The sequence below is a fragment of the Thermothielavioides terrestris genome, chromosome 5, assembly GCF_000226115.1.
Source record: "Thermothielavioides terrestris NRRL 8126 chromosome 5, complete sequence".
NCBI lineage: Eukaryota > Fungi > Ascomycota > Sordariomycetes > Sordariales > Chaetomiaceae > Thermothielavioides > Thermothielavioides terrestris.
Window position 1 is genome coordinate 2,295,077 of NC_016461.1, and position 24,111 is coordinate 2,319,187.

Genomic DNA, 24,111 nt, shown 5'->3' on the forward strand with positions numbered 1-24,111 from the left:
CTCTCCGTCTCACGGTATTTGCACTGTAGCTGATTCAGAAGATAACAGAAGAAAGCTTCTGGTCTTCAGTTCAACTCCGCCCCAACTGCAAATGGATTTGAAGTTTGTTGTTGTCCCCTTGCGTAGCTAGGGTTTGGATCAATGTCAGTGTCCGGTAACTCGGGCACAACAAACGTTCGGCCATTCAGCGATGCAATAGGTGCAGCAGTTTCGGCCGTTCCAGCGGTTCGGCCATTCGGCCCCACCGCCGGCAGCCTCGGGCCCTGGCGCCGCAAGTGTGCCCCACCTCACTGTTCAGACTTTACCAGATCAAGTGTTGGTGCCAGGACCCGGGAAATTTCTTGATCTGAAACCTCTCCGGGCAGCACTGCACATGCATAACATCCTTGCTCGTCGCACCCGGTTTCCCTGCCACCGTTCGAGGTCACCGCGATGCCCACATCTTAATAGCATGTATGTTATGGCGCGCCCGGCCCTCTCTGTGGCTCCTGCGGCCATCAACCGTTCATCATTCATGCCTTGTCCAAAAAAGGCGATTGAAACTGGCATTACCCAAAGAAACCGCGAATGTTTCTCTCTCAACTTTCGGCTCCCCTCCATCCGAGCAAGACAGGCATGCCAATGCATCCTCACGGAAGCGGATCCGGGACAGGGCTGGAAGCGAGCCAGATATCTCGTTAGCTCGTTCCTGCCAATCTCGTTCCGTTATTAAATCCTCGGTCGGCCGACGATGTCATCGAGCGGCCTCCTCCTGGCTTGGTGGGCACTTTATCCTGATCTTCTTGCCGCTGTCTGTTTCTTGTCTCTCCACTACATGTAAACTTCTACACTAGAAACCTTCTAATGGCCGTCTTGCTTCATTCGCTCGCTACACAGTAGACAGTAACCAAGTTTATTTATTTATTTATTTATTTATTTATTTTCACACACATTACTTTCATCATCCTCGCTCTCTACCTTGATTGGCGTTGTTCCTTCTGCTGGCAGCATGGTGTCCTCCAAATCCGTAACCGCATACGTGGGGTCAGCACTGCTGTTCGCTGCCCGGATATCGTCTGCGACCAACTTCACCATTTCGAACGGCCAGATATTTACGCCGGGCTTTGCTATCGTCGATGCCCCGCAGCCGGACACTCCCCTCGGCGGAGGTTTGTCATCTATTCGCTCTCTCGCTGCCTACGTGGTCTTCATTTGGCCCTTTACCAACTGTTCCCAGACCTCATCGAAATCGCGCTCGACGTCTCGGCGGACGGCCGCCTCCCTCTGCCGCCGTACGCTCAGGACAGCCCCAGCCAAATTCACAACATCACCATCTTCCTCTTCAGCTATGACAAGGGCCGCAACTTCACCATCACCAACGGCACCGCCTCGGCGAACAACGCCAGCCTGGGCGATATCATGCTCCAGGAGCCCGGCAGCACCGTGAAGCACGTCAGGTGGACCTGGCCCGATTGCCTCGTCGGCGATGGCGGGCAGCAGGGCTTGGGGGACACCGACCGGGGGGTATACAATGTGCGTTTCTCACTCAGTACGGATACAAAGCTGGTCAGACTGACAGAAACGGCCTCCAGATCTCCATTCGGCAGTCGTTCCGCCTCAACGGCACGGACTACTACACCATCTTCGATCTTCCAATCTCCGTCACCAACAGCATCCCCAGCAACAGTGACAGACCGTCGTGCGACGCACTGAACAACCCGATGCTGAGCCCCGACGAGATCCGCGCCTCGACCGACATCTTCAACGCCCCGGTCATGTTTGCGCCCGGTGACGCCACCACTGTGCAGACGAGCTCTGGACAGGGCCTGGGCAGTGGTGCGGCTACCTGGCGGACGAGACTGTGCTGGCTCGGGCTAGCGGGGGTGGCGGCTGCTTTGGCGATGTGAGCATCGCAGGGGCGGAAGTGTCAGGCCATGTGGATGGCGGACCCCATGGTTGGGTAATGTCAAAGGTTCTTGAGGAACCGAAGTCTGCATAAAGACTGGGAAGGGTCCGGTACGACAAGGAGGAGAAATTCCATGGAGTCTTGCAGCTGGAGGATAGGAATCGTGTGTTTAACTGTGCAATAACCCTGAGACTCTGGGTTCTACAGACAGGTTTCTATTTCCGGGTTGGTGATCTTAAACTTATGTCACGCTACAGCGAGCCACAGTGGCGTGGAGTGATGGAAGAATCGTCGCAGAGCATCGGAATGTAAAGAGAGTGCGTTGTTCTAGTACAAAAGAGAGGAAAGGAGAGGACAAAGTGTGGTATATATACACAGAAGTGGGGATGCCCAGCGCGACAAAGCCCTCTGCCAAGACTGCAGAGCTTAGGAATGCCTTACCCCTGACGTGACACGAGAGGGCTGGAGGGTGCAACCTAGTTGTCTGCGGAGCTCACGGATGAGAGCGCGGTTGCTGCCGAGCTTCTTGTCCCAAATGGCGATGCGTGCAGCGTTGAGCAGAGGCCGAGAAACAGAGCGGCTGATCCAATTGATGAGAGCCAGCCGTCTCATGATCTCGTTCTGCCGGAAGGTGGCAAGCATGATGTAGTCTTCACGCATGCGGTCGTACAGAGCATCCACCTCTTCCAGGGAAGGTTCTGGTACTTCGCCCTTGGAATCGTCGTGCTCGGCGGCCCGTTGCTTGCGAAGCTTTTCAAGTGCGGCATCGTATGTGGGAGCAACTGGCTCAGCATCCTCCTCCTCAATGCCGGGGAGGTCCGGATTGCATTCCTTCCAAAGCCCTAACGCCCAAGCGTGCCATTTGAGCTCTGCATACCACTCAGGCCAGTCCCTGGGGGACTCCAGCATGTTGGAAGAGCCGGTCTCAATGGTGACCATGGCGTAATGCAGAGCTTAGGGCTTGCGAAGAGAGAGAGAGGAAGAGAGCTTGCTGTGTGTGAGGAAGCTGCGTGCAGTTATTGGAGCGCTAGGCTTATAACTGTCACGCTATAGCGAGCCACAGTGGCATAGAGTGATGGAAGAATCGTAACACAGCATCGGAATGTAAAGAGAGAGGACAGAGCGTGGTTGAAATACCTACACAGAAGTGGGGATGCCTAGCGCGCCAAGTCGGGAATCCCTTACCCCTGATATGACAAGTGGAACTATTCCGTGCTCCGTACATACACAAGTGACAGAAGCCGCTGCTTTGCCATAGTCGGTTTGTCTGAGAAACTGAAGCGATTACCAATGTACCTTACCTTGGTTTGCAGGATACGTCTCGTTCAGTCCGCTCCCTCACTCGCCGTCCACAGTCATAGGTTGTCGTCACGGATCAGTTGTGCGAGGCTGAGGCTCAGGGTCCAGGGTGGATCCACTCAGGGCCCCGCAGGGATACTGTAACTCGAACGCTGATTGGGGCACTTGACGCCCCAACCTGCAAGGCTGCGAGCTCAGGAAAAAAGTCCATCACCGCCCACTCAGTGTTCCTTTGGCAGCAAAGGCCCTGCCCCTCAGCGTCCGCAACAGAACTTCCGGCCACTTCCAGGACCGTAACCATGTCGCGACGTCGCCAACAAGAGCAACCTGAAGATGTCTCCTCCGACGAAGGGTCTTTTGCCAGTTTTGGCGAGGACGAGGCCCTCTCGGCGTCCGACAATGACGACGAGTCGATCGACAGGAGGAAAGGTGCTCTGCTGAGCAAGGATTCCGACGAAGAGGAGATCGAACGCTTTGTCCTTGGCGGCAAAGAGACATTCCGTGAGCGATTGTTCCGCGACGACTTCCTCCCTTCTGCCACCGACTCCAAGGCACTGGTGCAAACAACTGCCGACGATGAGGCCACGGGCCACGAGCACCTGCCCGATTCGATGCTTTTCATGCTCGATTCAGGCGGAGAAGAAGACGAACCAGAGCTCAACTTGCTGCCGGAAAAGCGGGCGCCGCAGGAGATACAAGAGGAGGCACCCGCGTGGGAGGACAGCGACGACGAGCGGCTGACCGTCTCGCTCGCCGGGCACACGCGGCTCCGCAAGCTCAGGAACACCGAGGCGGAGGACGTCGTCAGCGGCACCGAGTACGCGCGACGGCTACGGCAGCAGTACCTGCGGCTCTACCCACAGCCAGATTGGGCCAAGGCGCCGGCCACCGGCAAGCGACGGCGGAGACGGTCCTCAGCCGCATCCGACGACGCCTCGTCCGCTTCGGATATGGACGTCGACAGCGACGGCGAGAGCATCGACTCCCCGCTCCCGCTCGACTCCTTCCTCCGCGATGCTGCCTCCTTCCTTCCCACGACTGACGACTCCTCCCGCGCTAAGCGCCGCAAACTCCGCCCCGAAACCCTCGACATCCAACGCACCCGCGACATCCCCGACATACACAAGGCCCGCGTCTCGTCGCTGGCCTTCCACCCGCGCCGCCCGCTGCTCCTCTCCTCCAGCGTCTCGTCCATCATGTACCTGCACCACATCGACCCGTCCGCCCACCCGACGCCGAACCCGGCCCTGACGTCGGTGCAGGTGAAGCGCACGGACGTGCGGCGCGCGGCGTTCGTCGGCCCGGCGGGCGACGAGATCGTCTTTGCCGGCCGCCGGCGCTACTTCCACAGCTGGAACCTGGCGTCCGGCCTGGTCAGGAAGGTCAGCAAGATCGCGGGCCACCAGCGCGAGCAGCGCACGATGGAGCGGTTCCGCGCCAGCCCGTGCGGGCGCTACCTCGCGCTGGCGGCGTCGGACAAGAAGGGCGGCGGCATGCTCAACATCGTCGCCGTCGGCTCCATGCAGTGGATCGCCCAGGCGCGCATCGACGGGCGCGGCGGCGTGACCGACTTCGCCTGGTGGAGCGACGGCAACGGCCTGACCATCGCCGGCAAGGACGGCCAGGTCGCCGAGTGGAGCCTGGTCACGCGCCGGACGGTCGGCGTCTGGCGCGACGAGGGGTCCATCGGCGGCACGGTGATGGCCCTGGGCGGGCGGAACGGGCCCGCGGAGCTGGGCGGCGACCGCTGGGTCGCCATCGGCTCGACGAGCGGCATCGTGAACGTGTACGACCGCAACGAGCTCGTCGTGAAGCCAGCGCCCAAAAAAGCCCAACAACAACCACCGCAGCCGCAGCCGGAACAACAACAACAACAACAGTCGCCGACACCGCCGCCGGCGGTGGAAATCCACAAGCTGCCCACGCCGCGGCGCGTCTTCGAGCAGCTGACGACGCCCGTGTCGGTCGTCGCCTTCTCGCCGGACGGCCAGCTGCTCGCGTTCGGCAGCCTGCACAAGAAGGACGCGCTGCGCCTCGCCCACCTGCCCAGCTGCACCGTCTACCGCAACTGGCCGACCGAGCAGACGCCGCTGGGGCGCGTCACGGCCGTCGCGTTCAGTGCCGCCAGCGATATGCTCGCTGTTGGGAACGATGTGGGTAAGATTAGGTTGTGGGAGATTCGCGGGTGAGGGAGGGAGGTGCAGGTGGGAGGGAGATGGGGAAGTGGGAGGAGCCTTGGTTTATGTGGAGAGAGATTGCGGGGGAAGGGGGTGGTGAGTTGGATGGGATTGAAAAGCGCGATGGTGCCGCGCGGTGCACAGGAGATATCCAATGCAATATCACATCATCTTGGGGTGTTGTTTTCCATGGGGATTCTTGGATCCTTCATTGCTTGTGTCTGGTTGTGCGTTGTGCTAACGTACTCCTCACGTAAATTTACAGGATCATCCGCAGCAGCACCTTGACCGGCCCCATCGCCTTGGCATGCTTCTTGGGGTAGATCTTGCCCGTGCGGACCGTGTATTCGGCGAGCTGCTGAGCGTTGCCGAAGCGGTGCGGTGTACGCCCAGCCCGGACGGCATCGATGAGGTCGTAGATGTTGACGTGAACGGTCCTGAGAGCCTGCGGAGTTGTCAACGCTTCCGTTTTAGTTTTCTGCTTCCACCTGAGGGCCGGCGTTTATGATGACTTGGTTCAATTTAAGACGAGAATTTCTTTTGTTTACCTTGCGGCACTTGTTGATGCTGCTGAAGTCCCCGTCCAGCCCGATGTCGCGACACAGGCGCTGCCAGTCCTCGAGGGTGCCGGACCCAAAGTACTCGTCGAATTCGCGGACGATGGACCGTGATCCTTTTTTCTTAGCCATGCTGAACGAGCCGGAGTTGCTGCTCTGGGCGGGGCTGTTTTTGTCTTGGTTGCCTGCTGACTTGACAAGCTTGGAGGCTCGGGAGGCTCCCTGATGCTGAGGGTTTCCGGTTATGTGTGTCAAGGAGACATGCACACTGCTATGGCCTGGCGGACACAGGCCGAGAGAGGCGTTGTATCATGATCCGTCGAGGGCATCTTGCGATGTTTACACGGCGTTGATTTAAAGACAGGCACAGGACCAAGAGCAAACGAGCCAGTTGGATGGTCATGCGTCCAGACCTGCAGTTACCCCTATTCCGGAGCAACAACCCGGCCGTTTATAACCTAGCTTTGCGGGATGCCGTGAGTTAGATGAGGGAAGTAACGGATTGGTGCAAGGGAAGGTGAGTTTGGGTGGGACTCAAGACGCTTTAGAAAGACAGGGAGCTGTTGTCTTCTTTGGGATGGCCGCCAGGACAATGGAGACGGCGAGAGGGGCATCCTCGTGGACTCTCAAACAACACTTTGGAAGCATGATCCCGAGTGGTCGACACCAGTGATTGATTGATAGATTATGCTCCTTGTTTGCAAGGGGCCAGCCTCCATGAACTGCGTGGTAACACCGTAACAGCGCCTCGCCAGCTCCTTGTCGACCGTTACCTCCATGCAAGTGTGAATGAAAGAAGAGGTTCTGCTTTGTAAAGAAAAAGACTGGTAGGAGTGTACGGTGTGATAGGGGGAAAAACATAATCAGCTACCAAGTAAACACTACACAGTGCAACAGAAGCGTTGGTGGGAAACAAGCTGACTTGGGAGAGAGTTGTTTGTTCACTCCTCGATGATCATGTGAAAGCTCAGAGACTGGCAGAGACAAATGACACACAGAGACAGCAAATTGCTTTCTTACGCAGTAGAACGGAGCTTGACCCGCTGTGCTCCACTGCCAGGTGTCGCGCTTGCCGTTTTCGGGCCCCCTGCCACGCCCCGCAGCGCCTCCCGAAGAGCTGGAAGCTGAAAGATTGCCAATCCAGGATGGTTTGAGCTTTCCATGGAATGCACTCCGTCAGGTTCTTTCCTCCTTCCACATCACCCCACTGGCTCTTGCCTACTGGCCACAATGGGCAGCTCGCGATGGAACAAGCCAGGGCAACGGTGAGAGCCCAATCCAAGCTAGGCGCCAGCCGATGCCACACAGACCGACGTCCAATCGGCCAGAGCGGGAACCCGGAAGGTTGAAATGGGCTTGCCCAAGGCGGCTGCGTTGGTTTCACATGCCCCACAAGACAACACAACACAACATGACACGACACGCAGCCCGAACCTGTGATCGAGGTTGGCAGGGGGATCATTTCCCAATGGCCCGCCTTCGCCTTCCCTCACGCATTTCTGGCCATGAAAAGCAAGCCACCTATTGCAGCCGGTCAAGGCGATGAGATCCGACGTTGCCCTTGCAACCATGCCGCTGGAGGCGACTACGTGTCAGGCCAATTCTGGGGACTGGCTTGCCCAAGTCGGCCTTCCACCGTCGCCCGGCCCAGTCCCGCTTTCCCTCCCCCGCCCTGGGCAATCGGCTGACGGCGAATCCTGCTCAGACGACTTGGATAGGTCGGATGCCCTGGACTCCAGCGTCGTGCGTGCAGTGCCTGACGCCGTAGTTGCTGCAGCCCTGCGCCCAAAGGCGCCCCAGCTGCGCCGTAGCTCGCTAGCTCCCGTCGTTCCTCTTATGTGCAGGTTCCACCACATGCGGGCATTGTTTGTTCTGTTTACTCCTCTTCTTGGAGGGGTAACCTGATCTCTGGCAATGAGCGTTGTGCGTTGCCAAACCGATGTCCCCGTCTCAATTGGCCCCATTTGAGGGTTTACGCTCCGTCTTGGAGGACTATGGTTCCCTCGCCCAGGTCTTGCTGATCACTACTTCGAGGATCATCCTATAAGTTTTTGTCCCGAGTCGAGATCTTGCCTCATCGAGACCCCTCTACCCCACAGGACCCCGAACTGCTCGGCGGGGTGTGTCACCGTCCCCTGTTCACTTGCTACGACTCGGGATGGCTTGGTGGGATCCCCAGCACCGGACGCTCGGTGCCTCACCGCGGTCAAAGCCTCGGCTCGTCATGGGCGATGCCTTCCCCCGGCTCGAGCCCGCACATACCGACAGACGCATCGACATGGAGCGGGAGCGGGCCTTGCTGTCTCCCGTCTTCGAGGATCAGCTGGCGCCGCCCACCACACCAGCCTTGGTGGTGCACGTCGAGATCCGCTTCACAGACCCCGTCATCCGGTCCAGATACTGCCGCAGCTATGGCAGCTCGCCGAGTTTTGACGCCACCAACCGGATGTGTCGAGGTCTTGTGCGCCGCATGGAGCGCTGCTCTGAAGAGCTACTCACGCGCAAGGACTCAAGCGCTCTCGACGCCTTCAAGGGCGACACCTACGAGCGCAAGCCGCAGCGGTTTGAGCTGACATTCCGCGTCTTGAGAAGGGGCAAGGGCGAGTGGGCCGAGCGGACCTACCGGTCTTACCAGAAGCAACCCCTGACCGTTGCTCTCACAAGGGAGATCATCCTGTCCACTCATAGGATAGTTGGGCTTTTTCTGCGCCGACACGACGAGAACTTCCGCTGGCTCGACTGTCCGGTGCCCGACGGCGACTTAGCGGAGAGTGAGCCCCTGGTTCCGTCTCGGGACGACCTTCCGTCTCTTCTCTCCGTCCCCACATCTCGGTTTGTCGAGGCGGCGCAGACATTTGAGTCGGTGCCGGGATACAGCATCGAGCTTCGCTTCCGGAGTAGGGATCCGCAACGAGGTCTCCCGGCCTTTGAGAAGAGGATCAAGGTTGACAGCGCGCAAACTACACCCCTGACTCTGTTTATGAGCGAGGACATGTTGCGGACAGCTCTGCAGGCTGTCAACCAGCTGTTGGATTCCAAAAAACGGGAGCTTGACGACCGCCTCGGACGGCAGCTTGGTGCTGACGGCCGCCGCTCAGACGGCGACTTGCTCAAGATGGACCTCAGGATATCGAACAATCTAGGACCCGCCTACAGCCACCTACACAGAACCATCGAGAGCAAGCTTGCCCTGTTCCGAGACCCCGTAGCCAGAGACTGCGACCACTTTCTCGGTGACATCGAGAGGTTTCTGGTCCATATCAGGGATGAAGCCGACTCCAAACTAAACTCCATGAACGACCTGGAATTTCAAGTAGTCGAGCTCAAGGGTGTGGGCTGGTCACTTCGAGAGCCGGCCAAGTTCACCCTCGGCCCGTCCCAATCCTACGGCCGGCGGACAATCCAAGCCGCCCTGGAACGCGTTCAGACGGGAATTGGGGACGTCATCCGTGGCCATAACATCGCTATTCACATCAAGGCGCACAAGCGAGGGCATCTCGTCCTGGACAAGGCGATAGTAGCGCACGAGAAGCGTGGCAGACCGAGAGAGTCCTTCGCCTCGAGCGATGAGGCCCAAGCGGTCTTTGTGTCGAGACTGAAGGCCCGAATCCAGGAGGATATGGACAGGGTATTCGAGGACTCTTGTTCTATCGATGATATTCCTGAGGATGAAGAAGACTACGTCGCCCGGCCAACGACGCCGGCGCAGCCTGAACAAGCCATGTTTGACGGAGGACCGTCTCCGCGATGCTCACCATCATCGGCGAAATCGTCACCGGCAAGGCAGTCCATGACGGCATGGAGCAGCATGCACGGTCCACCGAGGCCGCGCGCCCAACGGGTGTTTTCCCTGTCCCGTCGTTCCACGGAATCCATGAGGTCGATCGATTATCTCGGTGCGGCCGGTGACCCATCTACAGGTCCCAATAGCAGTCTCGGTAACACAGCCAGCGAACAGATATCGGAGGGTTGGCCAAACTCGTCGACGCTTCAGGGTCTTGCGCCGCTGCTCGCCGCCGCAGAAGTTAAACCTGGGCAGCGACCGTCTTCGGTCGTGCAAGAGAGAGAGTCATCCATGGTCCGCGTCAGCAGTGCTTCGACACTTATCGAGGAGCAGGCCGCATATGATGGGAGCAGCGACATTCATGGCCATATGACCGGAGACGAACTGCAGAGCGCCGTAGAGGGGCATAGCCGCGCAAATATGACGTCGAGCAAGGAGCTGGGCCCTGTAGTTGCTCAGTCAGGGATTTTCCCTGCAAGAGCTTCGCCTGTTGCCTCCAGCCCCGCGGCGCAAGGAGCTATGATGCCTTCCCGGGAAGATGAGTGCGAGGACACACCATCAGCTGTCAGCAAGCCCGAGCAGAGCAAGATGGACACGCCCGAGACCTTCGTGGACGCCCCAGAATACGCCGCCAACCCAGTGTCCAAAGACATCGGAATATCTGACCTCACCGGTGCTTTAAACGCGCAGACCAGCCCCCGAGAAGATGATGAATTCTCGACTGCGCCATCGACCCCTGAATTAAGTACCGGAGGTTCTTCGCCAAGGTACAGTGTCTTGGCAACGCCGGTCTGCGTACGGACAGGTTCGGATACTAAACGTCCAGCCAGCGGGAGTCTTCACGCCGGGACCGATTCTGAGGATCTCGGAATGGGCTTGAAAAGTGACGCAGCCCTGGAAGAAACCTCCAAGGGCGACGACTATCAGCGTCCTGCACGCGGCGAATTCTCGGTGGGCCAGTGTAGCTCGGAGATGTTGGATGTACTTGGAGTGCCGAAACAATTGACTGGAGCACACGACAATATCCTTGAGGATGCAGATAGCCAGCGTGCAGCGGGAGGACCCGACCCGGCGGTCCGGGCAGTTTCACCAAGCGGAACATCCAACAGCACCCAACAAAACCTAAGACAGCTACGACCGATCACCTCTGTTTCATCTTCCGAGCCCAAGTCTGACTGCAAATTGGCCCCGGAGAGTCAGGTTTATGCCGAACAGCTCGGGGCCGAGTTCACCGCACGAGCCGACGGTCTTTCCCATGTGCCGGATATCCCCACCTCTGAAGTCCGGAGGTCGGACCCGAGCAAGACGTCAGATCACGTTTCAGTTTCACATACTTCTACGCTCGAGCTCGACCTGAGCCCTGCCAACGGGCGGAAATCTTCGCCCGAGCCCGAGTCTCATGCGAGAGAAGCCGCCGGCAGCGAACTCGGCGCCGGAAGCGGTGCCGAGAACACATCCGTGGCGGACAATGCCAACCCAAGTGCCCAAAACGACTTATCTGAACCCCCTTCAGGTGACAATCCTGACCAAGCTCACGGTACGGAACCAGAGCCGGTCCCGTCGGAATCTAAGGCTACGGATGGGGTCAACCATGCGACCGAGCTAGAGACCGAGGATGTGATCCAGGATCGAGTTCAGCATGAACCGGGCAACGCACAGGTTCCGAGGAGAGACGCCGGGCCCGACACGGACAACGCGCCGTGTCAGGGCGACAGCCACGGCGTAGATGAGGGATCCGGGGCGACCACCGCGCAGCACGACAAGGATCAGTCCGCTCCTGAGAGTGCGATCTCTGTCGACGTCGGTCCCGCCAACGAGGCTGAAGGTGCCCGTAGCGGTGCCGATTCTGACGTTCTTCTATTGGAGACCGACAATGGACACTCGGAGCTGGTTCACGGGCCCGGTTTTTGCGTTGTCAAGCCGAAGAGCGGGATCACAGACAAGGTTCCCGGCGCACTTGACTTTGATGGCGTCACAAGTGAGACGAGCGGAAAGGATGAAACGGCGTTGTCGGGGACTGTTGCTGAGCCCGAGCGATTCGTCGCAGAACAGGAGCAGAAGGCCGATGCCTGCACTCCGGTGCCGACATTTTCCGGGGCCGAGGAGTTCCTTGCCCTCCAGGCCGAATCCGGTGCTGGATCTGACGGATCCGAGATTCCTGTTGAGCATGCGGCGGATGGGGATATCGGGTCGCCAAGTCAAGATATCCTCTCCGAGCCGGGAGCCGCCGCACCGGAGCTCGGCGCTGGAAGGCTTTTGGGCGGGGAAGATGCCAAGGAGGACATTGTCCCGGTCTTGGCTGAGGCAGAGATCACCGCTGCGGGGCTTCCGGGAGAGTCCCGGACCGAGAAAACTGGACGAGAATTCTTCACGGAGCCGCCTGTGGCGAATGGAACCGAGGCCGAGAATGCGAAGCGCAATGCTAGCGAGGAAGTGCTGGAAGGACCGCCCACGGATACGACGGTCACCGACCCTGCAAATACGGAGATTTCGAAGCAAGAGCCGGCCGGCCGTCCGGCGGGCGCTTCAAGTTGCATCTCGGATGAGGCCAGCCCTTGCGTTGAGGCCGATGCCGAGGCCGACGTGTCTCCCGGGTCTATCAATAGGAGCGTCAGCGACGAGCTCCGATTGGCAAACGAGGACACCGGCGATTCGAGCACCGCGGAGCATAAGCCGGGCGAGGGGCAGCCGGCGATATCGGCCAGCCTGGGCCAGGGATTGACCGGGGAAGCTGCCGAGACCGCGTCGGAGTCCCAGCCCGTGAATGTCAGCGAGGAACTTCCGCAAGGACCCGCTGATCAGACCAACAACATCGGACAGGAGGCCTCTTATGAAGCTGGACGGGTTCAAGACTACATCGTTCTTCCAACTGACGAAATCGTCGACAGTAAGCCGCTCGGGCCCGAAGCTGAGGTGGTAACCGATGGAATCCCTGAAGATGAAGCCGGCAAGGCTAAGAAGGGGAATGTTTGTTCTAATAAATCAGACACCCCCGGGCCGCAACTTTGGGACCATCAAGTTACACCAGCAATTTCCGTCGAGCGACCCGGGACCCCGGTTCTGGACACCTCGACTGTCCCCGCTGAGTGCGGCCATCGGCACGACTCAGTCGACATCACGCCTCAGCCAACCGAACTTTCAACCCCAGAGACACCGGTGCCGCAGCCAGCAACGGCACCACTACCCCAGCCATGGCAACAGCAACCTCCCGTTGCGCCAGTTCCAGACCTCAACAAGCTCTTTTCAGCCCCGACCCAAACCAACCTCCGCGGCGACGACGGCCCCTCTTCAATAACAGCCGAGCACATCCACTCCGCGCCACCACCTCCCACACTCAAAACAACTACTCCTACCAGCACCAGCACCAGCACCAGCGCCAGGCGCCCCCAAACCGCAAAAAAGCCACCGCAAACGCCGATAGCAAGCTACCTCGGCGTCGGCCTGCGCGAGTCGCGCCTCGTGGAGGTCGGCTTGCGCGGCGCCCTGGGCGATGTCCGCGCCCGCGCCCGGGCGCGGGCGAACGCCAACATGCGCCGGCTGAGCCTGCCGCCGCAGCACATGCTCGATCGCGAAACGATGGATGCGCTGTCGGCTGCGGGGCCGGCTAGCGCGCCCGCTTCGGACGCGGGTGATGGTGATCATGGGTTGTCGTCGTCGTTGTCGTCGTTGTCGTTGTCGGAGCTGGGGTTGAGATTGGGAAGGTGGTGGGAAGGTGATAGAGACCGTGATGGTGGTAGGGGTGAGGATGTCAATGTGGACGGAGCGGGTGTGACGGGTGTAAGGGACGTTGATGGTGACGGTGACGGCGACGGGGAGGGAGGTGCGGTGCCGGTGCTGCCGCGGATGATGTTGTTGCTTGCCACGGCAATGGCGGTCGGCAAGATCATGAAGAGCGCTGCGGAGTAGCAACGGGGGCTCGGACGGGTTAAATGGGACGCGAGTGACGATGCTCTGCAGATTCACATCTCTGTCATTTCTTTTGTTTTCGTTCTATATTGGTCTATATGCTGGTGAGCGATGCGCATATTTGGTTGGATATGGTTGTTACGACGTGATTGACGGAATGAGGAGGGTGGGAAGGGGATGGAAAATGAAATGATTGCATGACCTGGATGGAAGGGTGCATTTCTGGGGCGATGCATTTGGGTTGTAGATTGCTCTTGAACAGCATATCAGAAACATGGAACGACAAACTACAAGAAAAAGATTAGCGGTGATTCATGGTGGCCTTGCCTCGGGCAACTCACCAGAACTGTCTGTCATCATCATGTGAGGAGCAAGTGGAATGGACACATGGTGAGCATAAGGGGTATCTATTTTCGTAAACGGCGGTCCCTGGACAATTCATCAGAGCTCATCCCTGATGCCTTCCGCCTCCTGCACGCCCTCCTCCTCCCACATCCTCTTCATCGGATTCGGCCGGTCCTCCAGCTCGTCGCCCTCCGTCCGATTCGCCTCCTCCTCCTCGTCCCGCCGGTTCAGCGTATCCTCTACCATCCGACCGACTTGCTCCACCATCGAGTCCGGCACCCCCTTTTCCTTTTCCTCCGTCCCTGCCCTCCCCGCCACTCGCACCGTCGGTACCGCCCCTTCCTCCCCAACCCCAACCACAACCGTCCTCCTCCGTCCTCCCCAATCTCCTTCTTCCTCGCCAGGCCCAACAACTTCCATCCTCCCACCCCCCTGCTGACTCCCCCCGCCGACGACAACCCCCTTCCCAACCCGCCAGCCGGTCCGCACGGGCAGCCAGACAAGCCACCACAGCGGGCCGTACAGCAGGCGCCGGAACACGAGCCAGGCCAGCGTGGCCAGCAGCAGGCGCACGGCGGCCTGCAGGTACCACGTGTCGCTCTTGTTGGCGCGCACGAGCTCGCCGACCAGCTCGCGCGAGCGCGTCAGCAGGCCCGCCACGCCCTCGTAGCTGCGCTGTAGCTCGGCCAGCGCCGCCGAGCTCTCGGCCAGCGTCTGCGCCGCGAACGCCGACTTGCTCAGCTCCCCCGCGATCAGCGCGTGCGTGCGCCGCAGCGCGAGGGTGATGTCGCTCGACGTGGCGAGCGCGGCGTCGGCTGGGTCCGAGGAGGCGGCGTGGGGGCGTTTGTGCTGCCACCGGCGCCGGTCGCGCGCGGTGAAGAGCTGGGCGCGGGGGTCGTCGGTGGAGGACGGGGCGGGTGCGGGGTTGGTGGTGTCGCTGTCTGTGTTGGGGTTGTTGGGGTTGTTGTTGTTGTCGTCCGGGTTGGTGGTGAGCACGGTGGAGGAGGAAGGGGATGTTGCCGCGGCGGCGTAGGAGGCGAGGAGCAGCTCACGCTCGAGCTTCTGGGCGGCGTCGAGGCTGCGGCGGGCGGAGAGCTGGGCTTTGCGGAAGGCGGTTCGGCAGTCTTTGAGCTCGGCCTGCAGCCGGTGGACGCCCTCCTTTAGCCTCGTCTTGCGCTGCTCGGCTTCGCTGCCCGGGCGGCCGGCGCGCAGGTCGATGATTTCCTCCTGGAGCAACTCAAGGTCCTCCTCCTCCTCGCGCAGGATCTGGCTGATTTCGGCGCCCAGCTCGGCAGCGACGTTGTCCTCGTCGCTGGCGCTCATCGGGACCGACCCGGGCTGGAACGTGATGGTTGCGAGTCGGTCAATCAGCTCGCGCAGCTGCCCTGTGGTCTCTTGCAACGCGGCAAGGCGCTCCTGTAGCGACTCGAAGGCCGCCATTGTGCCGAAAATGCGATGCGGGCCAGAGATGGACGACGAATATCTGGTCTGGTCTGGTCTGTCTTTTTGAGAGCTGGCATCTTGAAGCACTGGCCAAGGGGAATCGAGAACGAGTGGACGTCACTGTACTCCGTATTGTGGGGCCATGCAGAACGGTAACCAATCCGTATTCAGAACGGACCCCTCCGAAAGGAAATTCAGTCCCTGAAAACGGCCACAGTCCTCTCCGTCCCGCCCTCCGTCCGGCACTTCCCGTCGCAATCCAACCGCAGGCCTTCAACACCAAGATTTCCCACCCGCGATAAGTAGAAATCAGTCACGAGCCCCTCACCGCAACCCGCACCCCACGCCGCTCCGTCCAGCCCAGAAGCCCAGACTAGCCAATTGCCGAGCCCTCCCTCTTACGGTTGCAACCCGCTTTCCTAAAACCCAAAAGGGCATAGAAAAACGCATCTGAAAACCAGCCCGCCGAGCGAAGCGAGGGAAAAAAAAATGATAACCCGGTTCATCACGGACGTGTCGACACGCTTCAACCCCTTCTCGGCGCGGGCCAAGTCGGCGCGGCTGTTCCTGTCGCTGCTGCCGCCGACGGCGCGGGCGTCGGGCATGAACATCACGACGCAGCTGCTGCCGCGGACGTCGACGGAGCCGAGCACGCTGTATATCAAGTTCAGTGCGTTGCCCCGCCGCATGTACTTTTTTGTTCTCCTTTTGTTCGTCTTTATTTTTATTTTTCTTTTCTCTTATGTTCCCAATTGGATTCAGAGGCAAGGAAGGAATGGAGCCAGGGAACCGATGGGAGTTGTCGTGCCTGGGCGCGGGGGATGGGGAGAGAGAGGTGGGGGGGGGGGGGGGGGGGAAAGGGGGGAGGGGGATCCAGACTCCCGGAAGGGGGGAGAGAGAGAAGGAAGACAACAGAAACATGCGAAAATGCTTAACTACGCATCCGAGGAACACGACAGACGAAGAATCGCGCTAACGGTGGAGTACAACAGAGGACGGCAAGGAAATGAACCTCGACTGCGAATCCATGGGCATCAAGAGCATCGTTGAGGAGGTCGACCGGCACTCGCGCGCGCTGCAGAAGGAGGCTGATTTGGCTGAAGCCTGATACCCCCACACCAACACATAAGAGGGGAAGGGGAAAAAAGCTCTAAGGAGTGTGCTGTATATCTGTACCCATACCATCTTGCTTGTATCTGTACTCTGAAAGCATTGGGAGGCGTTTGTTTATTTTTCTTTCACTTTTATCCTGCGTCTCTCGCGGGACCGGTCGCAATATACCACTTCACGGATTCACTGCACATTGCTCACATCTCTGCTGGCGTTCTATGAACCGACACCGTTTTTCCTTTTTGGTTTTTAGAGACTCCGCCTATATATCTATCTCCCTGCACCGGCAGGCTCACCAAAGCGCGATGCCCCGCTGCGGCTACGAGCCAACTGCCTAGGCCGAGGCACCGCTGATGAAGAACCACTTGTCGATGGAGCTGTCGATGGGCGCCGGGGGCAGATCCTGGTTCTGCGGGAGGGGCGGCAGCTGGTCGGGCGAGACGCGGCTGGCCGAGTGGCCGACCGTCAGGTTGGTGCTGTCCGAGGTCAGCGGGGGTTCACCTTTCAGTTAGAAAAAGAAAAAGAAAACTAGAACGGGGGAAGCCGTACAGGGCGATGCTGCCGGGAGCCGTCTTGCCCGTGATGAGCCTCTCCCAGGCCTCGTTGCACTCACGGACGACGTCCATGGCGTACCTGTGCATTTGTCAGCTGTGCTCAAGCGGTAATCATCGCGGGGTGGGCGGAGTGAACCCACTTCTTGTTCTTGCACTCGCCGGTGAAGGCAAACTGGTTCTCGGGCTTGCCGTCGGGGATCTTGTAGATGCGGAACCACTCGTTGGTGGCGCGCAGCAGGCCCGGCAGGTGGCGCTCGACGTCCTCGACGTCGTTGAGCTTGGGAGCCAGCGGGTCGTTGACGTCGATGACGATGACCTTCCAGTCCGTCTCCTCCTCGTCCAGCAGCGCCATGACGCCGAGCACCTTGACCTGCTTGACCTGGCCCGTGTAGCCGACCAGCTCGCCGATCTCGCACACGTCGAGCGGGTCGTTGTCGCCCTTGGCCTTGGTCTCGGGGTGGATCGAGTTAGGGTCCTCCCAGGTCTGCGTTGTTGCTCGACAGTCAGCGGCCCGCTGGCGAAGCTCTTCTTGCTTTCCGGCACCAACCAGATTGCGTACTTACCTGGGGGAAGGCACCGTAGTTCCACAGGTAGCCCTTGTGGGGGAAGCAGTTGCGGACGTAGCGCAGCTTGCCCTTCTTAGTGTCCTGCTTGATCGGGTTGAGGAGCTCGTCCTTGGAGATCTGGTTTCAGGTAGACAGGTCGGATCAGCTCATAGCCCTCGCGAAGCACGCGATTCAGCCGGCAAAAAACCAAGGAATTTGTGGAGAGCGCCGCACCTCGAGCTTCGCGTTGGTCCACCGCGGGATCTCAACAATCATGTTGAGGATGGTCTGCTCCTGGTTGGCAAAGAGCGGGATGTCGTGGAAAGGCGAGATGGGCACGCCATCCTTCTCGATGTAGACGCGGTGGTCGAGCGTGTAGGGGGCGCCGACCTTGCGGACGGAGTAGGGCGAGGAAGAGGCCATGGTGCTGCTGGACGACGACGACGACGAGTAGCTCCGGGCCTGAACGAGATGTCGGGCGAGCTGGGCTGTGCGAGAGACGGAGCCCGGACGCAATTGAGCGGTCGAGGGATGAATTGTGGCGGTGGGGAGGGAAGTCGCAGCTATGGCAGCTGTGGCAGCGAAAGAATTAGCTCCGGAGGCGGAGAGTCCTGCTGGAGGCGGGGGAGGGGTTCCAGAGACAGTGGATGTGGGCCGCCACCCTGTCTGTGATGCGAGTCCGCCACGCTGTGATTGGCCGGGCCGGGTCAATGGGTGCGGCAGCATATTTTGGGCCGCAAAACGCTGCTGGGGTTGCTGCAGTTGCCGCAGTTGCTGCGAAGCGACGGTGAACCTGTTTGCGAGTCCCGACGGCAACGCATGCCTCGCCCGCAGCACTCGTAGGGCCGGCATGCCAAACGGATGTCCGTGGACGCGTCCTCGATGCAACTGTGTGTGCGGTTTTGTCCGTTGTTGACGGCTGTGTCCGGTTTCTGACCTGACTTGAGCAACCTCGTCGATGCCGAAATTCGCCCGGAACCTTCCAGACGATCGGCTCGGCAAGTCCCTCACAGCTATCTTATCTCGATGCCGCCGTCGAATGTGAGAAGAGTAAGGTACGGAAACAGAGTTGTCACGATTCAGTGCATAACAATGCTTGACTGCCCAATGCCTCTCAAAGCGTTAAACTTCCAGCTCAGACACAGCTGTACGGATAGTGTACGGAATACTCGGCAATGTTAACCTAAATTCTCCCAGATGAACCAAGAGCCAGCCCGTCCCTGTCGCTCCAGCCTCACTGTGGCTTGTCTCTCCAAACAAATGGCTTTCCACCCCCTTTTCCGTTGCCAATCTCCGCTCAACCGGACGGATTACGACCAACGGAATGCAAACCGCCATCGAAGTCAAGCGACAACCGCGTGCTCTTATTACTGCCATTAAACATCCAGACAACTGCCACGAGTTCGTAAACTTTGTCGGGGGGGTATTGCCGAGCTGCCCCAACGCCCTCCTGTTCATCCCAATCCGGCGCAACCGAGTAAATAGACAGACAATCCCGACCGAAAAGTTGAGGGAATAAGAACGGCGTCCGTATCGATAAAGAATGAAAAAGAAAAAGAGATTCATGAATTCATCCTCCCCCAATCTTCCCTCTTCCCGCCCACCCACTTGAGTAAGATTCATGATTCATCCCCACCATCATCCCTCTTCCCACCCACCAGCTTGAGTTGCCCTGCGATCTAACTAACCACCCGCCTCACCGCCTCGGCACCCCGCCCCTCGCATACAACGCGCCCCCAAAAGCCGGCACCGGCGGCACCGGCGGCACCTGGGCCCCGGTCCCGCCATAACCCCCAGCCGGCGCCCACCCCTGGTTGACGCTCTGCCTGACGATCAGCGCGGCCGCCTGGGCCGCCGCCATGCGCTCCTTCTGGCGCTGGCGCTCGCGCAGGTACCCGGCCGCCTCGGGCCGCATGCGCAGTATGCGCAGGATCATGTCGTCGCTGGGGTCCGCCTGGGCCTCGCGCCGCTTCTCCTCCTTGGCCCGCCGCATCGTGCCGAGGTTGCGGCTCATCATGATGCTCTTGCCGCGCCGGATCGTGCCGAGGCTGCCGAACGGGACCGCCGACGGCACGCCGAGCGTCGATGAGGACGGTCCCGCGGAGAGCCGGTTGTTATTGCCGGTGGCAGATTTGAGCTGCTGCTGGGCCTGCTGCGCTTGTTGTCGGGCGCGCTCCGCGTTGGCGGCGGCCATGCGCTCCGACGTGCGGATCAGCGTCTCGGTCGAGTCGAAGTAGAAGAAGTTGAGCGACGCCAGTTCGTGCCACTTAGGCGACTTCAGGACATCCGCTGGCACTCCTAGGACCTCACCCGTCTCGTCCTTGGCGTTGAAGAAGGCGAAGAGCAGCTCCAGCCACCGGTAGACGATGTCCATCTCGGCCTGTGTGAGAGGCTTCTGCGTCGATGGCTTGTCCGACATTGGCGGAACGAGCAGATTCTCGATCGCGAGCAACACCTCCTTCCAGAGCCGCGTCATGACCGACATCATGGTGGCGTCGGTCAAGGTCAGCTTCATGATAGCGAAGTTTTCGTCGAAATAGGTGAACAACGGCTGCAGCGCGTTCTCCACCTCTGCGGGCGTGACCGTCGGTGCGTGCGACTGTCTCTTTTTCCAAAGGCTGGCCACCGAGGCCGTGATGCCCTTGTTCAGGAGACCACGCAATGCCTCACGCGACAGCGACGCGTTGATGTGCATGGAGAGCTGCCTTCTGTTAGCAATATGCTTTTTGCTGGTTTAGACTCCGGCCTCACTCGGTCTAGCGCATACCTTGCTTGTAACCTTGCGCACCATGTCCCGCTCTGTCCTCTTCAGATGACGGAAGGCTTTTCCGAAGTGGAACTGGATATCGTCACGCTCGCCCTCCATGCTGACCCTGATCAGGATCCTGCCCTGCGTGTCCAGGTCCAGCCAGAACTCCCTCGGCAAGTAGTCGCTGAAATGCACCGGATCTAGCTTCAAGGAAGTTCGCCCGACGAAGTCGTGCTCTCCGATCACGTCATGATCCCAGATCGTCGCGATGAGGTTGAGCGGCCCAGACACGGTGATGTCGACCGACTCATCCCATCGCGGATTGAGCGTCCCTGGTATCACTCTCGTTTTGTGCAGCCGCTTTTGGTACTCGTCGCAGAGAACGACGTAGGGATCACTTGTCCCCGTCGGATCGCAGGCCTTCAGCTCCTCGCCCTCCACGATCTTGACCGTGAACACGTAGTGGGCTGGCTTCCTGCCCGCCGGTTTTGGCCCCTCAAGTCTGCTGAGCACCTCGGCGCACGCGTCCACGTTCATCCGCTTCTCCAGCTTATCCAATGCCTGCATGGCCCATTCAATGTTATTGAATTTCACGAAGGACTAGATCAGATTGTCAGCAAACTGCCGGTAATGTGATATAATAAGAGAAAAGGAAAAAGAAAAAAATCGAACGAGGTTTGTTTTCACTGACCTGCGGGTAAAACTGGAAAGGCTCGATCTTCTCCTTGGTATTCCAGGCATCTTTCGCGTACTTCAGCCACCTTTCTTGCGTGGTCTTGGACGACGCGGCCGCGTCCTGGGCGCTCTGCCGGTCCATCTCTCTGGCAAACTGCTGCTCCACAACCTCGCAGTACCGGCCAATACCCGCGGCAAACGACTTGGCCAGAGCCGTCATGAATCGGGCTACGTGAACCTCGTCACCCCATTCAAGCTGCAGCAGCTGCTCGGTCGTCTGGTTGAAGAGCGAAAAGATATCGATGATGGACACACTGTGGCGCTCGTCGTCGGTTGGTATGTCCCCTTCGTGGCGAGTCCGGACCTTGAACTGGTCCTGCTTGATCGCCTCGTCGACGAAGCCAGGCATCTTGTCATCGACGTTCTTGATCCACCGCCAGACGAAGGGTTCGAGGAGGCCTTCAATGTGGAAGGCGAACGGTTTGCCCGGGAGCGCCTCCACGTGCATCTTCCTGATCTCGACGAGCTCCTTGTATAAGTCGAACCCATCTTGGAGCTCGATCTCCACGCCCGTCTCCTTGGCCATCTGGAGGACGCGCTTGATGATCTCGTGGCAATCCTCTTCGAAGCTCGGGAGCGTCGTCTCGACCAAAGCCCTGAATGGGCTGGCGCCCAGGATTTCGGGGTTCTTCCGGTAGCGTTTCTTGATCGTGTCGGCCAGCTTGACGACGGCTTTTCCCAGATTGACTGCATGTCCGAAATCCCAGTCTCGTTGGCTCCGCGGAATATTCGAATCGAGCAGGTCCCTGTACGCCTGTGTGGCTTGTTGACGGAGCCCGCTGTCAAGCTGCTGGGCGAACTCGGCCATGTCCTCGGGTCGTGGCGAGAAGAAGGATTCTTCGGTGTAGACGTGGTCGTTGAGCAAAGCCATGACGACGCCAATGGTTGGCGGCTTCGGCTCGTAACAGTGCGTCAGCAGACTGTAGACATCCCGCAGAAGAGCATCATGGAGGTCGCGCAGAGACTGCTGGTAGCCTGCGAAGTCAACGACGGTCCATCTGCTGGGGTCGATATCTCTCAAGCCTGATGTGTACATCTGGATGAGCACCGGCTTCTTTGGTTCCTCCAGGGGCTGTTTCACGAGGTCCAGGCAGGCGTAGAGCTGCTCGGGGGGCAGCTCCTGGTCAAGGAACTTGCGCGTCGCGACCTCGACGAAGACGACATATCGGGAGAACTGCGGAATCCGCCACCGCACAGCGAGCTCCACCAAGAAGTCCGTCGTCTCCTCCGACAAGGGCGAGACTGACGTATCCGAGTGAAGCTGGTCGTACGACACGACATACTGGAGAATGACCTTGTAAACGGCGCGTGGGTCGGGGGGAATAAAGGTGTAGTTCGGCTCGTCAACGCTCCTGATGCTGGTCGTGTCGTCTAAGGAGAGGGAGCCCAAGGCGAAGGAAGGGTCGAGGCTGTTCACGGGAGACTCCGGGTTGGAGAGCATCCTGCTCAGGTCCGCGTAGGCCTGATCCTCGTACATGGACTGGGGCCGAAGGGGCAGCGGCTTGTCGTTGCCGGGGCCGGATCCACCGCCCTTGAGATCTGGGCGAACGCTCAGGATCTCGGCGAAGATGCTGGCCAGGTGCGGACCTTCGCCCTTTCTCCATTCCTCGTAGGCATCGTCCACATCGAAGTCCCTTTTTCGCAGGGTTCCGGCCATGCCGGCCGAGAGCCTGAACTGATACGCCTTGTAATCTTTCAATGCGGCCTCCTCCGTCCAGGCGGACGCGTTTGCGTCGATGTCGGCCTGGACCTGGGAGTTGGTCACGCCGAAGATCTTGGCGACCAGCTGCACCATATGCATGTCCTTGACCTCGTAGGACAGGGGGATCTCCACCTCGACGTAAGAATGGTCAGCCTGGCCCGTGTCCAGGTAGAGATTCTGGTCGTTGCTCATGAGCTTCTTCTCGAGCGTGTTCAGACGGGCCACGAGATCGACATCGCCCTTCTCTCGCAGAATGCTGCTGAGCAGCCTGACGAACATGGCCAAGTGTCTGTCGACGAGCACCTTCCACGAGTGGTCGTCGGCAGGCTTGCCTCGCCCCTGGGCCTTGGCAGCGGAAGAATAGAATATCAGGACCAGAGGCTCCACCTTGCGGTCCTTGTCGATGGCTTTCTGGAAGTCCTTGGCGGTGAAAGCAGTGTAGGCCTCGGCAAAGGTCCGTTTCACCGCGGCGTCGCTGTATCCGGGCATCTTCTCAATACCCTGGAGGACGCCGGACATGCGCTTCTCGAGGGCGTGACGGAAACCGGAGGGCAGCTTCACCGAGGCCGAGCCGGTGGGGACGAGTTCCTTCACCAGTTCGCTGATGCTCGACGTGTGAGCGCGCGGGGGCGGTTTCGGCGCGCTGACATATTCCTTTCGCTTCTTCCGGGGTTGGAGCAGGTAGCGAAGAAAGGCAATGCGCAGGGCGAACGAGTAGGCTTCATCGTAGCTGACGGGCACCGACGCGCGGGCCCTCGACGAGGTGCGACCAAGGAGCTCGTCATCCCGTGTGCTCTGCACACTGCCGATCCGGCGGCTGGGATGGTACGAGGATCGCGAGGCCGTCGACATGGCGATGTGACGCGCGCGCGGGACGCGGGGGGAGCGGCGGGGGGTTTGGCGCCGTGGCGCTGAGGCAACGAGATTCTAGGTCGGGCAACTGTCGAACGGCATCAGGCGTCTGTCGTCATGGCGACAGCGGCGGGACAAAGCGGCGACTGCGAAAACGAGCACTGCAGTATATATCGCGTCAGCCGGCGGTTGCGTGGAGGCAAGTCGTGCAAGGGCCCGTTCGTGGAAGCAGCAAGGGTCGGGATTGAGGCGGGGATATTCAAGTGTGTGTCGGGTGATGTTCAAACCAGAAACGTCATTGCCCAGTTGGATGCTCCGTACGGCAGCAGGGGAGCTCAGTGGGGGGCGGACCCTTGCTCTGGTGACTGCCAAAAATGGACAAATCTTGGGGCTCGTAATGCACCGCAGTCTGTAATACGAACTGTACCAACCTGGTATGCAATGGTGTGGAGGATAATTCGTCCACTC

The 24,111-nt window shown here is 59.6% G+C and overlaps 9 protein-coding genes across 9 annotated transcripts; 4 read left to right on the forward strand and 5 right to left on the reverse strand.

Moving 5' to 3' along the window:
• The first annotated feature begins 850 nt into the window (after positions 1–850).
• THITE_2121854 (uncharacterized protein) lies at positions 851–2,099 on the forward strand. The gene is made up of 3 exons (XM_003656709.1): positions 851–1,148; positions 1,217–1,512; positions 1,572–2,099. Exons 1-3 carry the CDS (start codon positions 989–991, stop codon positions 1,884–1,886), a joined length of 771 nt encoding a protein of 256 aa, XP_003656757.1. The 5' UTR covers positions 851–988; the 3' UTR covers positions 1,887–2,099.
• Positions 2,100–2,311: 212 nt separating this feature from the next.
• On the reverse strand, positions 2,312–2,824 carry THITE_2091924 (uncharacterized protein; the record flags this gene model as incomplete). Its single annotated transcript, XM_003656710.1, has 2 exons — positions 2,312–2,328; positions 2,383–2,824. 2 exons carry the CDS (start codon positions 2,822–2,824, stop codon positions 2,312–2,314), a joined length of 459 nt encoding a protein of 152 aa, XP_003656758.1.
• A 476-nt stretch (positions 2,825–3,300) lies between these two features.
• THITE_2121856 (uncharacterized protein) lies at positions 3,301–5,619 on the forward strand. The gene has a single exon (XM_003656711.1). The coding sequence runs from the start codon at positions 3,484–3,486 to the stop codon at positions 5,371–5,373; it is 1,890 nt and encodes a 629-aa protein (XP_003656759.1). The 5' UTR covers positions 3,301–3,483; the 3' UTR covers positions 5,374–5,619.
• Position 5,620: 1 nt separating this feature from the next.
• THITE_2057936 (uncharacterized protein) lies at positions 5,621–6,050 on the reverse strand (the record flags this gene model as incomplete). Its single annotated transcript, XM_003656712.1, has 2 exons — positions 5,621–5,806; positions 5,910–6,050. 2 exons carry the CDS (start codon positions 6,048–6,050, stop codon positions 5,621–5,623), a joined length of 327 nt encoding a protein of 108 aa, XP_003656760.1.
• Positions 6,051–7,950: 1,900 nt separating this feature from the next.
• THITE_2121859 (uncharacterized protein) lies at positions 7,951–13,655 on the forward strand. The gene has a single exon (XM_003656713.1). It carries the CDS (start codon positions 8,077–8,079, stop codon positions 13,606–13,608), a length of 5,532 nt encoding a protein of 1,843 aa, XP_003656761.1. The 5' UTR covers positions 7,951–8,076; the 3' UTR covers positions 13,609–13,655.
• A 306-nt stretch (positions 13,656–13,961) lies between these two features.
• On the reverse strand, positions 13,962–15,466 carry THITE_2121860 (uncharacterized protein). Its single transcript, XM_003656714.1, has one exon. The coding sequence runs from the start codon at positions 15,391–15,393 to the stop codon at positions 14,050–14,052; it is 1,344 nt and encodes a 447-aa protein (XP_003656762.1). The 5' UTR covers positions 15,394–15,466; the 3' UTR covers positions 13,962–14,049.
• A 419-nt stretch (positions 15,467–15,885) lies between these two features.
• THITE_2057535 (mitochondrial 54S ribosomal protein YmL44) lies at positions 15,886–16,504 on the forward strand (the record flags this gene model as incomplete). Its single annotated transcript, XM_003656715.1, has 2 exons — positions 15,886–16,066; positions 16,389–16,504. The coding sequence occupies 2 exons, from the start codon at positions 15,886–15,888 to the stop codon at positions 16,502–16,504; spliced, it is 297 nt and encodes a 98-aa protein (XP_003656763.1).
• Positions 16,505–16,710: 206 nt separating this feature from the next.
• Positions 16,711–18,597, reverse strand: THITE_2121865 (uncharacterized protein). Its single transcript, XM_003656716.1, has 6 exons — positions 18,543–18,597; positions 17,840–18,177; positions 17,624–17,743; positions 17,201–17,544; positions 17,056–17,139; positions 16,711–16,982 (listed from the first exon to the last, which is right to left on the reverse strand). Exons 2-6 carry the CDS (start codon positions 18,026–18,028, stop codon positions 16,841–16,843), a joined length of 879 nt encoding a protein of 292 aa, XP_003656764.1. The 5' UTR covers positions 18,029–18,177; positions 18,543–18,597; the 3' UTR covers positions 16,711–16,840.
• A 447-nt stretch (positions 18,598–19,044) lies between these two features.
• THITE_2121870 (uncharacterized protein) lies at positions 19,045–23,959 on the reverse strand. The gene is made up of 3 exons (XM_003656717.1): positions 21,046–23,959; positions 20,373–20,954; positions 19,045–20,306 (listed from the first exon to the last, which is right to left on the reverse strand). Exons 1-3 carry the CDS (start codon positions 23,641–23,643, stop codon positions 19,302–19,304), a joined length of 4,185 nt encoding a protein of 1,394 aa, XP_003656765.1. The 5' UTR covers positions 23,644–23,959; the 3' UTR covers positions 19,045–19,301.
• Between the last annotated feature and the right edge of the window lie 152 nt (positions 23,960–24,111).

Bases quoted from the DNA above. Each gene is read 5' to 3' on its own strand.
- THITE_2121870 (XM_003656717.1), bottom strand. From the start codon at position 23,643: ATGTCGACGGCCTCGCGATCCTCGTACCATCCCAGCCGCCGGATCGGC. The intron at 20,955-21,045 runs GTCAGTGAAAAC...AATCTGATCTAG, and splicing joins CTTTCCAGTTTTACCCGCAG to TCCTTCGTGAAATTCAATAA. The intron at 20,307-20,372 runs GTATGCGCTAGA...AACAGAAGGCAG, and splicing joins TGCGCAAGGTTACAAGCAAG to CTCTCCATGCACATCAACGC.
- THITE_2121859 (XM_003656713.1), top strand. From the start codon at position 8,077: ATGGCTTGGTGGGATCCCCAGCACCGGACGCTCGGTGCCTCACCGCGG.
- THITE_2121865 (XM_003656716.1), bottom strand. From the start codon at position 18,028: ATGGCCTCTTCCTCGCCCTACTCCGTCCGCAAGGTCGGCGCCCCCTAC. The intron at 17,545-17,623 runs GTAAGTACGCAA...GCAACAACGCAG, and splicing joins ACTACGGTGCCTTCCCCCAG to ACCTGGGAGGACCCTAACTC. The intron at 17,140-17,200 runs GTGGGTTCACTC...ACAAATGCACAG, and splicing joins GGCGAGTGCAAGAACAAGAA to GTACGCCATGGACGTCGTCC.
- THITE_2121856 (XM_003656711.1), top strand. From the start codon at position 3,484: ATGTCGCGACGTCGCCAACAAGAGCAACCTGAAGATGTCTCCTCCGAC.
- THITE_2121860 (XM_003656714.1), bottom strand. From the start codon at position 15,393: ATGGCGGCCTTCGAGTCGCTACAGGAGCGCCTTGCCGCGTTGCAAGAG.
- THITE_2121854 (XM_003656709.1), top strand. From the start codon at position 989: ATGGTGTCCTCCAAATCCGTAACCGCATACGTGGGGTCAGCACTGCTG. The intron at 1,149-1,216 runs GTTTGTCATCTA...AACTGTTCCCAG, and splicing joins GGACACTCCCCTCGGCGGAG to ACCTCATCGAAATCGCGCTC. The intron at 1,513-1,571 runs GTGCGTTTCTCA...AACGGCCTCCAG, and splicing joins CCGACCGGGGGGTATACAAT to ATCTCCATTCGGCAGTCGTT.